Genomic DNA, 24,066 nt, shown 5'->3' with positions numbered 1-24,066 from the left:
CATCCTCACAGTGAATAGCAGTTGATCCTTTTCAAAATGTGTTGATCTTCCTGTCTGGACTTTCCACTGTTTAACATCTATTGTACTTTATATAATACCGTATTACCTTCATCATCTTATTACTATTGATTGTGATGATGTCACTGGCAGTTTTTGTACAATTTTTCTCCTTTAATTCCCTGGTTCTATGTGCACACACTTAGTTGCTGCCCCCCCCCCCCCTGTAATTTGTTGTGCTTAAATATTTTATCAAATTTTAAAGTGAGTGAAGAAGCCATTTGTAATCCATCTTTGGGTTTGTCTTCATTGCTGTTGTCTCTTAAATAGAGGGAGAAGCCTGTGAGTTCCACTTCTGTAAAAACACAAACACAGATAATGATGCTAGTACTGCAAAGAGCTTGTGCTAATTTCCTTCACATTTCCTGTCTCTAAATTGCAGTCAGGTTAATATGCAAGGGGTTCTTCATTCCAGTCTCAAAAGCCACTGCCCAAAGGGTCTCCTTGTCATGGAAACTATGTGAGTTCGCTGTTATAGTCCAAACAGTACTCAACAGAGTAGACTGAGTGAATTACAGCTAGTCAGTGATGTTTGGATGTAAAGATATGGTATACAATGACAAAGACTGTAACTTGTAGTACTACATGTCCTTAACTGTTCAGGTCAGTGTAAGCGGCAGTCAGTTTTGTGGTAGAATGACAAATCTCCCTCTGTTATTTGAGTCAGGCAGGCAGCACACCGGAGTTTCAAAAACCAATTCAGAAAACTGTATTGGCTTTCAAGATTTTCTGCATGAGAGTGCGACAAGGAATCTGAGAATGTTTTAAGAGGCCAAGGAAAGATGTTTTTAGATGTGATTAATTGTTGCAGTGTACATACAAGAGCATAGAAGTAATTAAAAATTACCTTTTGGAAGCCAGATTATAAAAATTACAGCCTTGCTGATTAACTTTTAACTTAAATAAACTAACTTAAATAAACTAACTTGAATAACTTTTCACTTAAATAAAAGCTGCTTTCCATATATACTAAAACCCCCCTTTTTAAAGTTTCAGTGGATTGATCGAAATAAGTGTAAAATGCAGGTAAGCGTAAAATACAGTAAAGCATAGAAAACACAAGTGGAAATGAATAAATTTTTCTTATTGTCACTCTTTTTATTCTGTATTGTTCAAAATATGAAATTAAAACAATTTAAATTTTGCCTATTTAAAAAAATCGGAAATAATTGTTTTTTGTTTCTTTCTAACAGCAATTAGTTCTACTTTTCTCTCCACAACATACAAAGCATCAACCACAAAGGCTGAGTGCACTCTCTCTCTCTCTCTCTCTCTCTCTCTCTCTCTCTCTCTCTCTCTCACACACACACACAAACACGCAGCTTTCTCTCTTCGTTGCGATTGTTTTAAAACACGGAAGTAAAAGTTTTTCGTGTACCTCTTTAAAGAGATAATCATGTTCTAATGTGAAACTTACTACTGATAGTCATAAAATTATGATAAATAAAATTTGAAACACAATATTGGTTAAAACACTAAAGTTGCAGTGTTTGTAAATAGAAAACAGTAGGTAACAAATTACAGCTCAGGCTCAGGGATGTCCTGTGTGAGAAAGAGGGGGGGAAATTGTCATCATGCCATGGAGCAACCTAACACTGCATGCTCAATACAGATTATCATATTTCACATAGAAGTACAAGGTCCATGAAAGCCCATTATAAAGACAGCTGTTTTCAAAAGCGATGTTTATTTGTATAAATTTCCATGAAATTAAATTAAAGCTTTTGTAATACAACAGAATGAGCAGAAGAAAGGTTGCTATTAGCAGCACTATCATCAGATTGTGAATATCGTTAAGGCAGTGACTCAGCATACTTTCCCACCCTTCCAAAGACTGCAAATCTATAATAAAGGCAGCCATGACCCAACATGCAGACATTGAAAATCTTGCTTACCGCACAAGTGCCACATTACATGATCAGTAACTTTGGATATAGTTGTGTTTTCTGCATAGCCCCAAAGCTGACTTTGAGCAGGATTGTGAAGCACTTTTTGCCAAAATCTGCATAAAAATCGATGTTAAAGGTCAAAATAACAAACTTAAAATGCAGACAGTGTTGTAACACAGAATCATTAATGATGGGAAAGTGTTGTATTGAAATAATAGGACTTCCGTTGTGACTGACAAAAATGAATGTAAACTCCGAGAACGTAAAAACAGGATTTTACTGTGTTGTGTGATGACAGAACAATCCCACTTCCTTGTTCTGGAATCAAGCCTGGCTCTGTCCTGTGTGTCATTTTCCATTACAGCCAATTCTCTTTTCTGCAGTATTTTCACCTGTTGTGCCAAATAAAGGAATACCGTATTTACTTGAATCTAAGCCGCACATGAAAAATGAGACTCGAAATCAAGGAAAAAAAAATTCCCGAATCTAAGCCGCACCTGAAATTTGAGACTCGAAATTCAAGGGGGGAGAAAAGTTTTAGGCCGCACCTCCAAATCAAAACAAAGGTGGTCCTTTGGAATATGAGACACAATTTAGGTCGAATGAATGACGATACATCTACAGTAGTTTGGTTCGAGTCATAAGTTTAGCAGTTAAGCTTTCCCAGGTAGTCATTGCTATGCGTCAGGCGCTCCGTCCGTATTTACACGGGTACCCTTCCTTTTTCACGTGCTTCGTCTGGTTTGAATTGATTGCGTATTTTTCTTTGATTTGATAAGTGCCTTTCTTTTTGTTATAGGTGTTTATGTCACTCTAAGCTGAAAATGCATTATTGTACTGTGTCATGCATTGTCTGTCACATTCTGATAATGAGTGTTTACGGCCTGTCGCCGCTCACGGCATGGCTTGCTTTTGTGCACGCTACCGCCGCTTACAATTAAAAAAAGAAAGAGAGAACTCGTCTCATTAGCGAAACAATGGCAAGAGACAGCTATTTGTTGTTACTTACACTGCTGCTTTCTTTGATTAACAAGAGCTAAATAATAGACTGTGTATGTTAGAAGATGTTCTGAACGAGAGTTTAGCGAAAATTTTTCTCCATTCGAAAATCTTTGCAGACACCTCTTTAGTACATTACATTCTGCACAGAAATTAGTCATCTTAGATTTAAAAATCTAGTCAATTGCCGTGCTTCATTTCTGACTGTATCACTATTAGGTATAAGAATAATATGGATATAAACATGACATGATACGTATATTCTTCCATGTTTGTTGTTGTCTCACTCTAGTTTCATAGTTTATTAGGCAGACAGGATTTAAATGAGATAGCAGCAAACACGAAAGAATACATGGCAAAATGTTTATATTCGTATTGTTCTTATGGTGAAGAGAATACTGCATGTGATTCACAATTCAAAAAGTTCCTATTAGCAACTATCTTTTCTCACAGGTAGGAAAAAATTCAGAACGTAGAGTTGGCCATATTGACAAACATCCCAAACAGTCTTGCCAGTCAGATTTTTGTAGTACATTGAAATGCTGCAACATTCGAAGATGAACAATACGGAATTTGTATTTACTTCATTGGATAATGTATGAAAATGTAGTGGTCGAAACTCGGGGCGGGGAAAAAAGTTCATCTTCCACCTATTTTTTTAAATTTATTTACTGACGCAGAGGTTTTGGCACCAGTATTTATCATTGTGGCTGCAAAATATGCCTGTGTAGCGCTACCTATATTCGACGGCGGAAGTTAGTTGTGGCGGCACCTACCAACATTTTTCAGAAGTTCCGCTTACTTTGCACTCGATTCTAAGCCACAGGCGGTTTTTTGGATTACAAAAACCGGAAAAAAGTGCGGCTTACATTCGAGTAAATACGGTAGCTGATTCTGAAAGCCAGTACTTGTAACCTTTTATTCATTTTTGGGTTTCTGTGCTTTTGCTGGTAAAAATGGAACACCAATTGTCTCACTTTGTTGTCTGCCTGTCCACCTGTTGAAGACCATTTTTTCTCAGGAATGTGTAGAGGTATCAATTGAAATTTATGTCAAATACTAAGGTCTATGGTTCCTTGATGGTGTAAATAATTTAAGCTTCTAAATCAATGCAGTTATAAAGTAAGGCCATGTATGTTACATATTTTGATACTTACGAACTCACCTGTCTATATACATGTTGTCCCTGGTGGCCTAATGAAGAAACGCTAACTGGCCTTCATCTCACCAGTAACGTGGTTCGGATTCCATGTTAAACTGTAGGTCCACTTTTCCTGTTGGATAACTAGGGTAGGTTAAGGACACGAAAGTCACCAAAGGGGCATCCAATATAAAGACTTGCACCAGTGCATTGAGCCACACGAAATTACAAATAATAATAATAATAATAATAATCTGTGTACATACAAGGAAGTGGCATGACCGACTTGTCGACACCCAGTGCAAACCACTAAGGACAAAAACTTGACATTTTGGTAGGGTTTTTGATCTTATATTGTAGGATTCATTTACGAAGACATTTTTTCCATATTCCAGCCCTGAGGTGGTGAAATAAGAGATGAAAAGTTTTTCGAAAATGTCACTGTTAAGGCAATTTTGAAGCTAGAACTACGAAAACTGGTATTTGGTTTCTCGGTCAGAAGTAAAGAAATGAGTGTTTCAGCATCTTTGGAAATTCAACCCCTAAGTGGGTGAAATAAGGTCTGTATGATTCACTGACTTAGCATAGCCCAACTCAAACTGCGAAGTATAGAAACTTGAAATTGGGAGAGGGTGTTGATCTTATACTATGGGTATTGTTTAGGAAGGAATTGTTCAAAATTCAGCCTCTGCAGGGGGGTGAAGTATGGGACAAAAGATTTTTGACAATATATCACTGTTAAGGCAATTCAGAGGTAGAACTATGAAAATTGGTATTTGGTTTCCTGGCCAGAAATTTAAAAAAAGCGCATCACCACTTTTTGGAAATTGAACCACTCAGGGGATAAAATAACGGGTGAACCTGTTTTAAAGCTACACTTGAGAATTGGTATTTGACTTCTCGGTTACAAATAGAAAAAAAATGTTTCATTGCTACTGGAAACTCCCTGCAGCATTTTTTAGTAAATTCAATCACTATGGGGGTAAAATAGGTGATATAAGTTTTTAGGCAAATATTTCATTATGAAAACATTTTTAAAACTAGATCTTTAAAAATTGGTATTGGACTTCTAAGGAAATATGTGTTAGAGGATGAAAGTTTCTGTGGAAATATCACCCCAATGATTCAAAAGGTAGGATTAACAAAACGCCTCTTGACACATTTTGGTAAGAAGTACATTTGGAAAATACCTTGCTTCTTCATTTGTGTGAAACGTGTAAATGATTTTGCAATTTGTGAACAACATAAAATTTTGATTGAAGATACACAAAGAAATCTGTGCAGACCATAGAGTTTATGCGAGCGATGCAGCAGGCACTAAGCTAGTTATCTATTACACAATTAAGATCATATGGAACCCTCAGAACACGAGTCCTACTCACATTTGTCCGGTTTCTTGTTTTGTTTCATGGTAAGTAGAGGCTTACCTTTTGTCCTTGAATGACTGTATCATTACATCTTGTCACAGTATTGTTTATAAATGTGAATCCCATAAATATTCATTGTAGCAATCTGAATCACTAGTCTTAGTGTGTCAAACTTTGTTATGGAATTGTAACCAGTAGTGTAGCTATTTGTAGCCCGGATGCTTATATGTAGTATTCAAATAGCAAATAAATAAAATAGTGTTACTTACGCCGTCATGCATTACTTCTTTTTGTTAAAGAGCAGTATTGAAGTGGACCTGATGCCTGGAGAATTTGACCCTGCAAATGTTATGATACCACAACAACCAATGCACTATTGTATGCTTCCGCAGGTGAGTTTAAAAAAGTGATTCTATAATATGATACATGCCTTTTTAGAATGGTTGATCTGATATAAATTGCTCAAAGAAGTTTTGCACTTCCATTATAAACTGCTGTGTGGTCTGTGTTTGTTTTATCGACAACTCTTTTTATTAGAGCATGCTGCATGTCCAAACAAGAACATATTCTGCTTAGTTTGTCTGCACACACTGAAGGATCTTTTAAAGTTTACACTTTATATGCATTGTCACTTTATAGAAATAAGGGTTTTCACCAGGGGAAGTTAAGTGACAAAGTTACATCATCATCATCATCATTTGAACTTTTTAGCTACTATCATGAGGCCCAAAACATTGAAGGTTTGGGTTATACTGATTGGTTGTGGGCAGCAACTCCACCTGGTGGCTGCTGTGTACAAATTATGGCTATTCCACAAGGAGAACTCAACAATGCTGTGCACTGTCTTTGTGGAAGAAAAAGGGAGGACCCCATTGACCCAAACAGTACATAACCACCTCCACATAATCAATTTGGCGTTTCTGTCTCCATTACGAGCAAAAGTACAAACCCCTCGAGTACTTTATGGGAAGAAGATAAGCAAGAGAGAATGTGGAATGGAGCCTTGAGGGGAACCATGCATCTACATTATTTTAATTACGATGCAAGGTTCCTTTAGACTTGGTTGAAGACATATGGAAGTTTGGGTCTGGCCATTGGTTGTGCACGGATAGCCAAATGGTAAGGTGTTGCTTGTGATAAGCAGGAAATCCAGGTTCAAGTCCTGGTCCGGCACAAATTTTTATTGTTATTCCATTCTACAGCTGATAGTAGTCCTTATTCACAATTGCAAATTCATTTGATGTGTTTCGTTATGACTGTAGTCGTTGCAGTGCCTGTTCCTGTGGACTTTGCGTCATAATCAGAATAATGCAGGCACTGCAATATTGTATTTAAAATTGGGTATTTAAAATTGGTATACTTTTGCAGGCGTTTTTAACTGGGAACCCCCCACTCCCATTCTGATGTAGAATTGAACAGCTTCTTGGAGTTATGAAAACCACTTGTCCGTTTATATGTTTGACAAAAAAAAAAAAGTCATTTAGTGATAAATCAGGCTTTGAGACATTAATTCCATCTTTTCTTCCCAATGAAGTAATGAATTGTTTGACATGCTCTGTGACAGCTGGCGTTGTCCTACTGAAGAATAAGACAATATTTTTTAATTGTGTCCCCCCCTCCCCCCGTTATGTTTGTAATGACTTGTCACAAACAAATTTTTATACGCTATTTAGCATAAACTGTTCTTTCATCCTCAGAAGTATTGTTCACAAGTTGTCCAATGTAACCAACAAATCAAGCAATCATTTTCTTGCAACTGTTCTGTGAACAGACCACTTCTGTTGGCTCCATTTCATTCTGGAACACTCAGTCAATTGTTTGTCATTTACTGTAGCATGGCCATGACGAAGTTCTGCAGTCCAGTTGTAAACAGTCTTGTCCGAAGGTGGTTGGTTATCAAAGATAAATGAAGCAATTAAAGACATGTTGTTCAGTTAGCCTTTATAGAAATCTTAAAATAGTCATCAAACAAAAACCTTCACATGAAATTTCTCGTTTTTTCATGACACGATTTGCTTAAGCACTCACTATAAACAAGCTAATTGGCTAATGTGTGAGTTACCACTGTTTTAACAATGACAAATTTTTCACTTATAGTAGTGGTTATAAGGTGACCCTTGTCTTTCGTAGTGAAGTTGTTTGCTTTCATAAAGCTTATTGCTTCAAAATTATTTTATTATGTTTTTCGAGCCCCATGTCATACAAACACAACTATAACCAGTTTTCACCCTATGGAGAATTATCATCACATGGTATATTTTAAAAAAGAAAAAGAAAAGTAAGAGTTAATAAAATACTGTGAAACATTTTATCTTTGGTAAATGTAGAGTTGGACTGGCTGGGAAAGGTGCTCACAGTGTAAACACGCTTTATACTATTATCCAGTTAATTACAGCATTCAGTTCCACCAATCAAGAGTGCTCTTGATTGGTGGAACTGAATGCTGTAATTAACTGGATAATAGTATGAAGCATGTAAACCTCCAGTCACAAATAAACCATTTAAAATATTAACAATATATAATTCTTTGTCAGATATAGCTTATCCTTCTCAAAGTAACCCCTCAGGGGCTTAGCATTCATTTATTGGGTATGAGCTTGGCGACCCCAAATTTCTTGGGCTGGGGACTGAGAAGTGCTGCCAGTCCTCAGCCACCTTAAGCTCTGGCCATGCTTCAACGACCATCATGAGGCATGGTGGTGGAACGTTGTATGTCACAGGGAACGAGGATCTTGGCTTGACTGCTTGGATTGCGAGGATGGAATTAACCTGTAAAAAAAACCTCAATCTCAAGCTGTGCTGCATGCTGTTGAGGTGCATGGGTGTTGAGGTGAAACAGTGCTAGTGGGCACTTAAGCTATATAAGGCTTACTCAGGCACACAGGGCTGTCTGGGTGGACTCTTATTCCCTTACCTTCTTGTAGGGCTGAAATGGATCCTCTGACATTTTCTTTTCCTCCTCCCAGCAGAAAGGGTGGGCCGCTGGAAGGTACTAACACCCAATGTAATAAGAGGGCTTGGGTAGCCAGCCTTCTAGATGCAAGAGTAAACAAGTAAAAAGTAGAAAGAGTAACAGAACACAGGCTGGCAATCACAATGTGTTTTTAGTAGTAAAAACGAAAGAATAAAGTTTCAAGAAAGTGTCGCCTTTCTACATCAGGGAGGGCTTAGAAAGAATTGCTGGGACTACAAAATCTGTAAAGTGGTTGTGAAATGGGATGCTGTTGGTTGAAACATCCAGTTCCCAGCAAGCTGTAAACCTACAGAGGGGAATATGCCATTGACATAGAGCTCCACAGCATATTGAAATTCAGCTGAGATGGTCTGCCATATAGGGACCTAGTGGATATTCCCATGGAAGAACTGATGAGTGGGTGGGTTCCAAGGGGAATTTTTGATGTTCAGAACAGTTTAAAAAGGGTTGAGGGTGACCTGGTGAAATATGACTCCTTCATTCGTACCTGCAATACCCCCAAACTCCCAGTGTACATAAAATCAGGCTTTCTTCACCTGAACATTTGACCGCATGTCACAAACCCAATGCTCTGTTTTAAATGCCAGCATTTTCGTCATGCAACACTAGGGTGCAAGGGAGAAGCGACATAATGGCACTTGCGGTAAGGCTGCTCGTGAAGGAGTCAGTTGCTCATCTCCTGCCAAATGTATCAACTGATCTGGAAATCGCCCTGTTTGGAGTAGGGGCTGTAGAATCTTTCTAGAGGAATGCAAAGTACAGGAAATAAAAACAACAAAGCAATCCCCTATGGTGAGATAAAAAAAATATATTAAAAGTCCACGCACTGTCACACATTTGCTACATCTTTTGCATCAGTGCTTCAGAAGCCTGCTCCAAAAGCTGATGCCTCTACACAAACGGAGGTGGCGAGTGTCAGAACTAACGCCTGCAAGTGTCAGTGCACTTGCAAGGCAGCAAGTGTTTCAGAGATCAGCAGATAAAGGTACAATGGCCAACTGGCCAACATGGAAGAGCCCCAGGCTGAAGCTTTTCAGAAGCCCAGTATGGCCATTATCGCTCCTACTCCAGCTCCAGCAAAGCCCTCAAAACAGAGAAAAGCTACTGTAAAGCAGCAACAACAGGTAAAATCAAGTAGTAAACCATGTCGGACGTGATTATATCTAATACTTCATCTCACTCTTCCACAGAACTGATGGAGTTTGAGGTATGTGTGGGGCAATCATCTGAACCTCCACCCGCTGCAGCCTCCCCACTCCTTGGAGAGACAGGATGAAAGTGCTACCTGCAAGGTGCTACCCCCATGATCGATGGCTTCCATACTTCAGTGGAACTTGCAGAGTTCAGAACACATATGGAGGAACTTCGTCTACTATCTCAGGGTAGACCATTGTGTCAGTATCTCCAGGAGAATAATTTCAATCAGTCGTACATCCCAGAGATACGAGACTATGTACTCAACAAAAAAGACAACCTGATTGGAGGGAGAGCCAGAGAAGGAGCAGGTATTTTCGTCAGTACTGACTGCCATTCCTTGCTTCTCTCACTTACAATGAATTTACAAGCAGCTGCAATGTTAGTGCATGTGCATCATCCATTGACAATACGTTCGCTTTACCTACCGCCACATGTTGGCTCTAAAAGACCTTCCTATACTGCTCGCCCCACCCCTTCGTCCTCTATGGTGATTTTAATGCACACAATGTGCTTTGGAGCTCTGCAGCTACCTGTCCCAGGGGTAGAGCAATTGAGAAGCTTCTCACGTCATCATGTGCATATTTGCAAATTACGGAACAGAGCATTCACTTCTGCATTGCAACTGAGTCGTTCTCTTCCATCAATCTCTCGCTGTGCTCTGCAGCTGTAGCTCACATTGCTCAATGGGCAGTGGTCAATGACTTGCATGGAAGTGATAGCTTCCCAATCTGGATTCACCTGCCAGATGGAGTGGAACCTGAAAGGAAACTGCCGCAATGGGTGTTCAGTAGAGCAGAGTGGACACTTAAGAGTCAGATAGCCCAGTTTGAACATCGTGTCAATGTTCAAGAATGGGTGCATAATATTACCAAAGTGATCCACTCTGCTGCTGAAGCATCCATTTCACAGTCCACAGGACAACTGATGAGGCAGCCCGTCTCTTGGTGGAATGACAAATTCCGCTCTGCAATCAGGACTAGGTGTGTGCCTCTGTGTCAGTTTTGTCAAGTGCTGATCAACTACAGAGAATCTTGTAGCATTTTGAGCAGTGAGGGCAAAATGTCACCGGATTATTCGAGAGAGCAATAAGAGGTCATGGCAACAGTTCCTGAACACCATTAATTGTTCCATGAAGAGTTCCTTTGTGTAGGAGACCATCAGGAGATTTTCTGGGAGGGGAGAGAGTTGCTCCATGGCTGCTGCAATGGGGAACGGCACTCTCCAAATCAACCCGTGAGACATTGTGCAGACTATGGCAGCCTATTTTGCCACAGTTCCTGCAGCCGCCAATCAGGATCCAGGTTTCCAGCACCTTAGAGCAATTGTTGAGAGGAGCAGTTTAGACATCTGGTCCACCACCCATTTTCCGTGAGGGAGCTGGAGTCAGCATTGTCTGCGACTCGTGACACATTTCCTGGTCATGACAGAATCCATTGCAGTATGCTGTGTCACCTCACAAGGTGAAACAAAGATATCCTCATTGCAATTTTTAATGCCATTTGTGCATCGGGACACATTTCTGACTCATGGCGTGAGGCAGTTTTAATTCCTCTTTTAAAACCTGAGAAAGACCATATGCATATCCAAGTAGTTAAAGCAGATTGTGGAGCGGATGGTCAGATGGCGCCTTGTCTGGATCTTAGAATCCAGGCAACTCCTTAGTTGCTTTCAGTGTGGAATCAGGAGGTATCGCTCCACCTTTGATAAACTGGCTCTCCTGGATGTGGTTATGTAACAGCCTTTCCTGTGCCATCACCACCTTCTGGATATATTTTTTGACATCGAGAAGGCGTACAATACTACTTGGAGCCATCTTATCTTCGATCAGCTTCACAAGTGGAGTTTTTGCAGATGTCTTCCCATTTTTAATTGGTTCTTTCTCTTGCCATGGTATTTTAGGTACCAAGTTGGTGATGTCCTGTCTGATCACTTGGAGCAGGAAAATGGAGTTGCATATAAGCAGTACCTTCTCCTGCTTCTGGCTACTTTATGCGCAGCTGTAAACTGTACCAGCAGTAGCAACGAGCAGCCAGATGCTACCTGGAAAAATTCTTCTGGTGTGCCCAAGTGGCCAGATTCACACATGCACAGAGCAGTCTGAGCTGTACTGGGGAAGGGGAGTGGTTTTCATGTGACTTGCATTAACATTCAATGATTTTGACGTTTACTCTTCGTTTACAGCTCTCAAATCAAGTTAAAACAAAACATATTTCTGCGGCCAGGAGCTATCAGGTGAATTAAAATACATTCATATAATTATGGAAGGCTAAAATATGTTATTAATTTCAGTTTTCTAATTTTATTTTATTTCCGGATTTTTGGAAGTTGGGCGTTAATTGCCTTGCAGAACAATGAAGTTATTTTTGTCAATTTGGTAAAGAAATTTGGTTTTATTAATCTTTTCCACAGAGGCAGTAAAGTTATGTGAAACACTCTTGGCTAGTGTCAACTGTTTGCTGAATTTCAAGTGCACGTTTTATCTTCTGGCATGTGTGACATTATGCCATAATAAAGAACCAAACCTGAGGTAATACAGTACTGGTACTCCAAGAAAATTTGCATCATGAAAACCACATTGGAAAGCTTAATGTCAAGTTGTGGCCTACTTCTTTGTGAATCTGGACATACAAATGTGCACGTTAAGCCAAATTATGCATTTTAGTGTGGTTTACAAAGTTCCGGTGCTCTTTTAGTATTCTCTGATGTCCTGTTTCGTTTATGACGCAATGTAACATCTGTTAATTCTATATATGTACAAACATACAGGCTTCCTGCCTCGTCATAGCTGTGATTGCACGGTAATGCTGTTTTGTGGCACTCTCTGACAACTGCTGAAACAAATTCTAACAGGTCATGGGAAAATATTACGAATCATGGTTTGAAAATGAAAAGTGTTACTTTCAAAGTAAATTTCATTTTATGCGAGGTGTATTATGTTGTGCGAATGTGCTTTGAATTTCTCAAATCATAGATTGTTTGTTTCTCATTTAAAGCTTAACACTTTGAGGGCCAGCCATTTATACAATTATTTAAAATTTTACTGGCACATTAGTCTGATGTATCTTAAAGTGGAACACAAGCAAAAAGAACCAGCATTACATGTGAAAGCTTCTTGTAGGTATACTGTGTATATTAAAACAAACCATTAACTTTTCCTAATTGTGTGTTTGCACTACTAAACAGCAATGTTGCTATTGGCTGACTACATCACGTGTCCTATGTTCTGAATATCTGCTGTTATCGGCTGGTGAGATCAAGATACAAAAATATAAAGCATACACATTGCATGGGGTTCATTTTCTAAAGTGCCTGGAAGTTATATGCCGGTGTATGAAATCTTAACCATTCAGAGGATTGATAAGATTTATGGTTCCGGGGGAAAATATATCGTTACTTAATATGTACAAAGTGTATTTTCACGCAGAATAAAGCGTATTTTTAACTGCGGAAATCCGGGAATTGTTTTGTACTCCTGTTTAGTGTATTTTACCAACACTGTCTCAAAACTGTTTTAGCACGGGTACTGAAGACCTTGCTGCCGTGCGCCCGTACCTACATACCTAGCCATCCATCCACCCTTCTTAACGTAAAAACTTGTAAAAATTACATCCCATACTGACCTACCTCTCTATCCATCAAGAATTAGGCTAAATTGCTATCCAACAGATACAGGAGACACTGAGTGGCAGACAGGCACATTTAAAAAGTTGATTGTGGAGTATTAGTCAGTTATCAAACAAAATCTCTCATCAGATGACGAAAAACACTGTATATACAGTGTTTTTGCACTTGTTCTCAATTTTGTTTATTTATTTTTATTTTTATTTATTTATTTATTTTTATTTATTTATTTATTTTTTTTTTTGGGCAGGGGGGGGGGGGGTGTAGTTGTGTACCAGTCTACTAAATGGAATGTGGAGTGTATCCAAATTCTTAAGGATTGAGAATATTGCATTTGCTATTCTGCTGTCACTTGATGTTAGTTTTCCTACATTTCCTAGTTTGTAACGTAATTTTGAAGCATTATTTTTTTCTATTGTAAGTGAATAAATGTATTTGAAACAGGCTTCATCGTACCAGAGTTTGCATGGCGTTCCAAATCCATATGAATGTGAACTTGGAGGCCGACGTATATTAGGTACATCAGGGCAGCCGGTACATGATATAACACGGTACAGTCGTCTTGAAGATCCTCTGACCATTCTGGAGCAAACTCTGGAATGGGCTCACCTTGCTCCAACATGTCCAGACACACTTTGTAAGTTCTTCCATTTAGCATTGGATAAAATATTTGAAATTTATGTAGAATTAATTTTTGTGTTTTTGATTTCAGCAACTTATCCATACTATGAAGAGGATCCATTCATAATATCTGATTATCCTGATATATATTTTGCTGGTAATCAGCCATGTTTTCAGACAAAAATTTATGAAGGTGAGTGAAGAACTAGTTTTTTTTGGGGGTGGGGTCAGGAGATTTCCTTGTAGATGTTTAACAAATATGAGAAATATTTGATCAAAGAGATAAAGAAACATACAGATGAAGGTCTGTGGATTGGTTTGAACATATCAGTGCATTACTAGGCTTGATGCTATTGGAGGAGATATACTCTTGCCAATGACTTATGAACTGACTTCCTCAGTCAGTCATAGGGGGACCAGCATTTTAAAGTAGACTTTAAAACATGGTGCAGCTTATTACATGTACAAATCTTTGCCATATGTGAAAGAAATAATAAGTGTCAGAAAAAGATCGTAGCACCAAGCTGAGATTGAACCCCCACACATTTGAATTTTTAGTCTGAGCCACTGAGACACCAAAACAAAAGCACCAGATTTTGGAAATGGCATCATGTAACACTTTAAGCTGCTGTTCAGTTTATTCTTTAATGTCCAACTGGTTTTGGTCAAAGACCATTACCCAGAACCTGTTGTAGTACACACATTATGAATACAGGAATTTCTATATTCTTTGAATAGTTGTCTGTAATTAACACTCCACACATCTAACTCTCCATGACTGAACATTATTTATAAATATTTTTGGTGTATATAAGTAACACTTTAACACTTTTGTTAACAAAAAATCTTTAAGTATTGCTGGTATTTTTACTATAATTTATAGACATCCTTGTCACATGAAATTTTCTTTTTTCTGTATGATAGTCTTTGATTGAAATTCGTCACACGATGAAGAATAAATTGAACAGTACTCTAAGGTGTAACATGATGTCATTTCTACAATTCATAAAAAGCTTGGGGGGGGGGGGGGAGTAGTTAAAAGAATGTGATTCATCAAGTCAGGCAAATGCACAACATTATTAGAAGGAATTGTATATTTAAGCTAGCTTAGTTCAGCATTCTGTATAGACATTAATGTTGTCATTAATGAACTTTGGTAACTGACAGCTCATTTCGGTGGTGCTGAATATAATCTGGTAAAAAGCCATAGGTAGCTTGGTATTATTGCATACTTCTTAATTCTAAAGATAGAGATTTAGGTCTTATCATCCATTGTTTCTATAACAGTAGCCACTCATTCTTTTTCCATAATTTTTCAAATCTCCATCTAAATCTAATAATACAGGTTTTTTGTGGTTTTCTCAAACCACGTCAGGTAATTCTTTGGGCAGTTTTTTTTATATAGTCCTGCCATATTCCTTCTCCTTAGTTATTTCCAGTTTAACTAGTGTTATGTCTCTAAGGCCTCAATGTCAGTGGGGTGTACTCCAACTTCCCTTATTCTCCTGGGTTTTCTGTGTTTCATATTGCTGTTGTGTGTTGTAGTTTTGCTACCTTTGCAGTTCTTAATGAAAGTGATCTCTTTTATGTTTTTCTATCTCTTCCATTCATATCTAGCCAATTGAATATAGTAAATAGTTTAATTTCTACTTAATGAATAATAAATGCAACTAAATGGTAATTGCTAAGTGAAATGAATTCCCTTTGTAAATTCATTGATGTTCTCCTTATTCAGCTTGCATGCTTATGAAATTAAGCATTCAGTGTGTGTGTGTGTGTGTGTGTGTGTGTGTGTGTGTGTGTGTGTGCGTCCGTCCGTCCGTCCGTCCGTCCGTCCGTCCATACACACACACACACACACACACACACACACACACATTTTGTGGAGCAGGATTGGTAGATTTGAGTTATTTTCACTAATTGAAGTAGTTCCTCCTGTTTATAAACTCCTTATATTCCGCTACCCTCTCAACAAAGTCCATAGCACCTTTGTTGGTAGCTAGAAAATAGTAACAAAACTGTGATCAGCTGCCCACTTGCTGGCACGTTAGCTGCTGTGCAAAAAATCAGTACAGCTTTCTGGATTCTTCAGTTGAAAATTATGCTGGAAAACGGTAAGTTCATGACTTAGACCTTTTTTCATGTTAAAACAATCACATTCTACAAATTTATCGTTTGTAACAGCTCTGAAGATTATGAAAGAAATATATTTTGAAAAATATATCTCCACCTCCCTCCTTTCCCATCAAGTAACTCATGTCTGCCACAGAATACTATAACAGATCAGGGAAGTCTCGTGAACAAGGTGTTTGGGCCTAATTTGCACATCAGTAACATTAGTAAGCAGTACTTGCTTCTTTGCACATTGTTCACGGACTGCCAAAATCTGGGTTGTTTCCTGTCATGACTATAGAAGAGTTCGTCCCTGACGGTTGCAGTGGGCACAGCATGTCAGCTTCGCATGCCTATCTCAGCCAATCATGTAATGTGATTTTGTAAATGTCTCTATGGTAACACTCACTGTTGCCACATTTCTGTAGATTGCTGTTGTTTTTCGCCTAGAGCCATTTGCGCTTTGCAGTTGAGAGATGGCTACAGGGCTCCCAAGGTGTCAGGAATCAACTTACGCTGATATGGCTAAAGCAATTCTGAACTTGTAGGGAGAGTTCCCACTTCATTAATATAAATAAGCATGCTGCAGTGAGTGAAAGCTATACTCTGAAAATTTAATATGGACATTGTCCATGTTTAATATGACAGTATTTTTAATCTTTATCTTCTCCAGGCATTTTACTTACGATACCAATGGTCTGTTCCTCAAATGAATAGTTGTGTATGTTACAATATTACGAAAAGAATAGTTGCTACTCACCACATAGTGGAGATGCTGAGTTGCAAATAGGCACAACAAAAAAGACTGTCACAAAATGAACTTTCGGCCAACAAGGCCTTTGTCGAACACCCGCGCATGCGCAAGTGCGTGCGCGTGCGCCCACACACACACACACACACACACACACACACACACACACACACACACACACACAAACCACAGTCTCTGGCAGTCAAAGCCAGACCATGAATAGCAGCATATGATGGGAGGAGGCTGGGGTGGAGAAGGGGAGGGATAGCTGGGTAGGGTTGGGGGATGGTGAAGTGCTGCTAGTGGGAGCGTGCAGGGGCGATTTGGAGAGAGGGTAGGGGAGCTAGGTGCAGTCAGGAGGTTAGGGTGGGGCAGAAAGGGGGTTAGTGGAAATGGAGAGAAGTAAAACGACTGTGTATGCTGGTGGAATAGAGGGCTGTGTAGTGCTGGAATAGCAACAGGAAAGGGGCTAGATGGGTGAGGACAACTAACCCAAGTTTAGGCCTGGAGGGCTATGGGTACGTAGAATATATTGCAGGGAGAGTTCCCACCTGCACAGTTAAGAAAAGCTGGTGTTGATGGGAAGGATCCATATGGCACAGGCTATGAAGCAGGCACTGAAATGAAGAACGTCGTGTCATGTGGCATGCTCAGCAGTGGGGTGCTTGGTCACTGTTTGTTGATGGTCGTTCAGATGGACAGACTGGCATGAGGATGTATGGTACAGGTCTTGCATCTAGGCTTATTACAGGATTACGGGCCATGACGGAAGGGTTGGAAGCAGGGATTGTGTAAGGATGGACAACGATATTGTGTAGGTTCAGAGGGTCGTGGAATACCTCAGTGGAAGGAGTGGGAAGGATAGTGGGTATGATATTTCTCATTTCAGGGCACAGCGTGTGGTAGTCGAAACCTTGGTGGAGAATGTAATTCAAGTACTCCTGTCCTGGGTGGTACTGAGTCACGAGGGAAATGCTGCTTTGTGGTCAGATAGTGAGGCTTCGGGAGGTAGAGGGTGACTGGAAATGTAAGGCACAGGAGATCTGTTTTTGTACGAGGTTGTACGGGCAATTATAGACCAATTACCTATTGTCAGGCCCTGAAATAAGGAATGTCTTGCCCACTATCTTTCCCGCCCCTCCCGCATTGGTATTCTGTCACCCACTGAACATACACAATATCCTTGTCCATCCCTACACAACCCCTGCTTCCTAACCCCTTGCCTCACGGCTATATCAGAGACCCAGATGCAGGACCTGTCCCATACATCCTCCTATCACCATCTACTCCAGTACGGTCATGTATACCACCAAAGGCAGGGCTACCTGTGAAGCCAGTCATGTGATCTACAAGCTAAGCTGCAACCACTGTGCTACATTCTACATGGGCACAAGAATCAACAAGCTATCTGTCCACTTGAATGGCCACGGACAAACTGTGGACAAGAAACTGCTGGATCACCCCATTGCTGAGCACGCCATCCATCAAGACGTTCTTCATTTGAATGACTGCTTCACAGCCTGTGTCATCTGGATCATTCCTGTCATCATCAGATTTTCTGAATAGCACAGGCGGGAACTCCCTCTGCTATGTTCCTATAACCCTCCTGGCTTCAACCTTCATTAGTCATTGTCCTTACCCATCTAGCCTCTTCCCTGTTGCTATTCCATCAATGCACACCACTTCTATTCCACCAACACAATCTGTCTTTTTATTTCTCTTCTTTTCTGTTACCCCCCTCTGTCCCTCATTCTCTGTCTCATTCTCTCCCAACTGCACCTAGCTGCTCTACCCTCTTTCCATCTCATCCACGCACACTCCTGGTAGGCAGCACTTCACTGTCCCACACCCCTGTGCTGCTATCCCTCCCCCTATTTACCCCAGGCTCCTCGTTACCCCCACCAAGTTGCCTCTCCCATCATGCGCTGCTGCTCATAGTGTGGCTTCAGCTGCCAGAGACTGTGGCGATGTGTGTGTGTGTGTGTGTGTGTGTGTGTGTGTGTGTGTGTGTGTGTGTGTGTGTGTGTATGTGTGTGTGGGTTGCACCTGCGTTTCTTTTTTTTATTTGGTGAGTAGCAACTATCCTTTTCATAATATTGTTATGTTCCATCTTGGATTTTCTGTTGTTGGTTTTAGTTGAGTATGTTAATTACATGCAGCGAAATGTGGCAAAACCATTGTGTTCCAAGCCACTAGTATAATTTTTTATCATTTCAGTACTTGTGTAGCGTTGCAAGGTGTGTGTGTGTGTGGGGGGGGGGGGGGGATTGTTCAGCATTTTTAGGTGTGCATCCTTGGTTCAGTGCTTCTTTTATTTGGTGAGTAGGATATCTACTCTAAATATCTCCGGTATGAGAGATCTGCATCATGTTTACAATTTTAATCCATTCCCTCCCCCTCTCACTGCTTCAATTCTTTAATCATAGACTACATTCACCTTCATGCAGCTGATGCTTGAGAATCTATATTTATTTGCTGTATTAGTGAAATGTGTTCATTAATGGCTGTTCAAGTGATGTTGCATAGATTGGGCTGCTGGCAAATTTAAAATTGCTGACCCTGGAGTAATCAAAAACTAGTTCTGAGACCGAAATCTATGCCTCTTTAAACAGAACCTCATAATGGGACTGCAAAACTTCTGATAAAGAAGTATACTTTCACAAATTTTATCTTTTTGTTCTAGGTACAGACAACCAGAAGATCAGACTTATTTGCGTACCTCAGTTCTCAAAGAAATTTACATGTGCTGTCATTGATCTTGCATCACTTGACTGTTTTCCTGTAACATTTGGTGGAACAGATTTTTCATCTGAAAGTGAAGTAGATAAATGATAGGACTGTATCGGAAATAGATATGTGAATGACATTTGTATCTAAACATGTACATATGTTCTGCTGATGTGAATGTAATGACTTATATTTTGTTAAGGTTTAGAATAGAAAATACTGTAATAAAATATTTTCATCATTTCTGTAATTACCAAGACAGACAAAAATTATATCCTCAGTGATGTTGTTTCCTTAGTGTGGTCTTATTTGTATTGCAGAGTTGTCGTGTCACACACTAATGAGAAACATTTTACCATAATTTGAGTGTGGTTTCTGTGGACTGTAAAACTGCCAGTCCTCATCAGTCAATGTGGAAGACTAACCATCTTGTAAGCCATGAGAGTGAAGTATTGCTCTCAGGTGCTAATCATATAACAATGATCTCCACCCCTCCCCTCCTTTGTAAGTGGGTATGTTCTACGAATGTTCATTTCTGTCATTATGTTACATGGCAAATTGTCTGTCTGACCTGTGAATGAGGGTGGTTTGGTAAGTAGTAAATTTCATGTTCACTGAATTTTATGTAGGTTCTTGGTAGAACAGGATTGTAATACATGAAAAATGCAGTTTGCTTTGGTTCTACCGTTTTAATTTTATTGTGTTAGTTTGGCTTACAAGACTGTTTTCAGACATTTAATGACTATTGTTGCCAAAGAAGTTACAATGTCTGTAAATTACATTGGAGAGGAAGTTACTCATCTCGAATGAAGCACAAATGCACATAAATGACATCTTTTGACAGTGTGCTGGTAATGCAGTGTAAAAAATTGAACAATAAATAAATATAAAGGCAGTAAACAGGAAAAAACTTTAACACATTATAATCATCAGAGGTGCAACTCCGTGACCGCACCGTCGCTATCTTACTTTTAGGTAATAAATTGTGGCCTCTTCCTATCCATTAACAGTGATAACTGTTATTACTTTTTCCTATTTCCAGATTGTGCTGCTGCTGTGAAACTGCACTGCACCAGGAATATATTCAAACAAGAAAGTATGCCCAAACATCAAAACATGACTGCCTTCCTTATTTAACGTTGATGACTAATGATCCAGTTCCTCCTAATACACAAGCTTTCCCATGGTGTGGAAATGATTCAGCTTTTTGGCATCTATGTGTTTTGCAACGTAATATATTGTACAATATTTTGGGGTTATGCGTTTTTGAGTTTCTGAAAGATATCTTTAACACAAAGCCCTAGTATTTTATTCACTTGTATTCTATTGTCTACTAAGCATTTGTCTCTCTCTTGTCCCAAATAAACAAGTTGGTCATAAAATGTACATATTTTTGAAACTTCTTTTCATTTTGGCAGCAAATCCAACCTGATACAGGTTTGCAGTATTTTACTCAAGGATGGCTTGTATGACCATTGTATGGGACATGTCCTTTTTATGGCATCATATCTCCCCATGAACATCACAGTAATCATAGTTTGGTGTATGTTTTCCCCCACACCTAAGGTGTATGTGGCCATTTACTTTCATTGAACAGTTTCATTAATGCATAGCATTTAAATGATTCCAGTGATGTTAGCACTTCTCATAAAGAGAATCCTCGTACATTGTCATTAAGCTAACAACGAGCAAGTCATTAGTGTAAGAAATTCCAAAGAATGTTGTTTAGAATTTCAGCTATTTTTTGCTTTCTGTTTGAGCTTCTGTAGTTTGCCACGCAACTGACTGTACTATTTGCTTCAGATAATTTTGAGGTCTGTTGATCCTGCCTTACAGTTTACTCATATTACAAATATGCATAGGTTGATAAGATTGAGAATATTGCAAATGAGCATGGTTCTTAAGTCATGGTTATACATTGAGAGAGCCGCAAGAAACGGCAGACTTCTTGCTGTATGAGAGAATAAGTCTGTCACCTACAAGTCTAGCTCCCTTTCTTTGATGAAGGGTACAAGAGGAAGCTTTTAGAAGATGTAAATACCATAAAGTGTGTGACAGAAAAACTGACATTTTATTTGAGCCTGATCACTAAACTTAGAGACTATATGAAAGACCTCTGTAAGTCCATCTTTTCAGAGATGGTTGCGGGATTGAGGTGTCAAAATCAAACATCTTCCAGCTGTCTAGTTTCCAAACTTATTTTATTTGGCTACCAGTTTTGGCGATTTACTACACCATCTAATACTAACAAAACATTGTGATGCACATACGCATTCAAGAGTGCAGCACTGTTATTCTCTTAAGATGCTTTGACAGCCTCGAGATTCTTGGATGAGAGAAATTCCCATATCTGATACTGTTATCAAATTATCTTTTCTCTATCTTGTTTCATACATACTCTTCCCGCACATTTTTAATAATCTTTTTTCTCATCTCAAAAGCTCTTCACAATTTTCCAAATGAAAATATTATCTGTTACAGGCTCTGCTGCTTTTACATTTGTTTGCTATTGGCCGCTTTTAATGTTTTAGTCACCAAGCAGCAGACAGATAAATAGTATGCAACATGTCGCAACACATGTAGCATGTGTATTAATCCACCAGGCCACTTATAAACACTGACATGATGCATATCAAACAGGGACAGTTTGTTTAAAATGCATATCGGAGAACCACACACGTTGTAACTTTAACTACATATTGTACAACTAATTACTCAGAATTCATGTCACTTTGTGCACCAACATGAAACATTCTCATGGCAGACTGCATGTAGACATGCCGCAAAAATAAGTCTGATGCTGGTTCGTAAAATGTGGGCTGTCAGTGATTTGTTGTTCAAGTACTTAAGTTACATTATATATAGTTCTCTGACAGGCATTTTAAACACTTCATCCTCATTTGCAGTCTCTGTGCAAAGACCTAGCCTGTGGCAGAAGGTGAGGCCTTGGTTTCGGGTATAGCAGAACTGGTCTGCTATGAGGTAAGTTGTACGCTTCTCCATGGCAAGATATTCTCAGTCAGGTTGTATGCATTTTCGTAGTCTCAGTACTGACAGCAGTCTTAGTAAACATTTGTGAAACCATTCCAGTATTGCGAAATATGTGAACCAGGGATAGCAGAGTAATTATCAAGAACACGACTGAAATGAAGACAGTTCCAAAATGACAGAACTGAGTACCATTAATTGAAAGTATGGGGTCCATGCTGTTTGCTTAACATGCTTGCCTTGGTTTGCTGCCAAACCAGTGTTATATCCTTTATTTTCTGAGATACTATTGTGAATACTGTAGGTATTACTTAATTGTAGGTACTAATAATATGTGTATTTTTCCTTTGCCCTACAATTCTCTATTTGTTTAAGATAGTAGCGTTTTGATTATGGATCTTTTCTTTCCTTATGCTAAGTCATAATTATAAAAATTACAACCAGTATGATTATTCTACTTTCTAATTGGATTGTATCATTCCTATACTAACCTTGTAGTTACTAAGTTTACTTATATATGAAGATGGTATCTGTTCTTTCGGACATGTCCGAAAGAACAGATACCATCGGTGCCCATGCAGCTCGTTAGAATGAAATGAATACCCCTAGCTGCATACAGGTGTTGATATAAGTCAACGGGGACAGTTGAAAATGTGTGCCCTGACCGAGACTCCAGGATCTCCTGCACACATGGCAGGCGCTCTATCCATCTGAGCCACCGAGGACACAGAGGATAGTGCAGCTGCAGGGACTTATCTCTGGCATGCCTCTCGTGAGACCCACATTCCCAACTTATTGTCCCGCACTATATTCATAGTGCCCCTGCCCATTATACTCATTACTTGGCTTTTTGTTGATTGCCGTAAGAGTTCGGGCACGGTTTGTGCATCCGCACAGGAGATGGTCAAATGGCCGGTGAGCCTTATGAAAGAAAACAAATTTTTGATATCTTGAGCAAAGAGAGGGGGTTGGTTTTTAATGTGTTTATTCAAATATTGGTCACTTACCCTTGCCCCGTACTAAAAACCTTCAGGCTTCATGGAGATAACGTTGATTGGTTTCCTTGCTTTGGTATTACTACTTTTCTTGATAATGCGAAAATCTGACACAAGGCTGGCCAGACACTAGGAATTTCAAACTGACTGTTCCACAATAGGTATTTAATACAACCTAAACAAGTACTTTAAGCACTATGTGATTCTTGTTTTGTCCTGCACAAGACTCTTTTCAAATCTGCAGGCCTTTCCAGAGTGATGTAACAACTTTTTCCAGACACAACATGATCTTGTGTCCACCACATCCTGCCATGTCCTGATGCCGTAAACACATGAAACTTTGCGAAGTATCACCAATGGGAAGGTGCAAAGTATAGTATAACTATGCACTATAAAACACACATTAGGTCACAAGTTGCACATGTATTTGAATGCGGCTAGGGAAGTGAAAACTTCTTTAAGTGTTTCCTGAGAACCTGGTGATAGAGCTGCGTATCATAATTGGTTTTGAATGAGCTATGCTTCGTATAACTTATAGATGTCTGGACCTAAGATGAATAGCTTAGCTGTTTTGTGTGAATAAGGAATGTGAAACTTGATTAAAATGACATCGCATTCTCTGTATTT

At 39.3% G+C, this 24,066-nt stretch overlaps 1 protein-coding gene across 1 annotated transcript in view; it reads left to right on the top strand.

The window, feature by feature from the left end:
* LOC126252975 (DNA polymerase delta subunit 2) overlaps window positions 1–20,842 on the top strand; it is a 131,729-nt gene extending 110,887 nt beyond the window's left edge. Inside the window, exons 6-9 of the mRNA XM_049953995.1 lie at window positions 5,753–5,845; window positions 13,690–13,882; window positions 13,958–14,059; window positions 19,413–20,842. Of these exons, the coding sequence (XP_049809952.1) occupies window positions 5,753–5,845; window positions 13,690–13,882; window positions 13,958–14,059; window positions 19,413–19,561 (537 nt within the window). The 3' untranslated portion in view covers window positions 19,562–20,842. The remainder of the gene's footprint in view (window positions 1–5,752; window positions 5,846–13,689; window positions 13,883–13,957; window positions 14,060–19,412) is intronic.
* Window positions 20,843–24,066: the final 3,224 nt, after the last annotated feature.

Source organism: Schistocerca nitens, chromosome 4 (genome assembly GCF_023898315.1).
Source record: "Schistocerca nitens isolate TAMUIC-IGC-003100 chromosome 4, iqSchNite1.1, whole genome shotgun sequence".
Taxonomy (NCBI): domain Eukaryota; kingdom Metazoa; phylum Arthropoda; class Insecta; order Orthoptera; family Acrididae; genus Schistocerca; species Schistocerca nitens.
The sequence above is the reverse complement of the archived record's forward strand: the minus strand, read 5'-3'. Positions and strand labels throughout refer to the sequence as shown.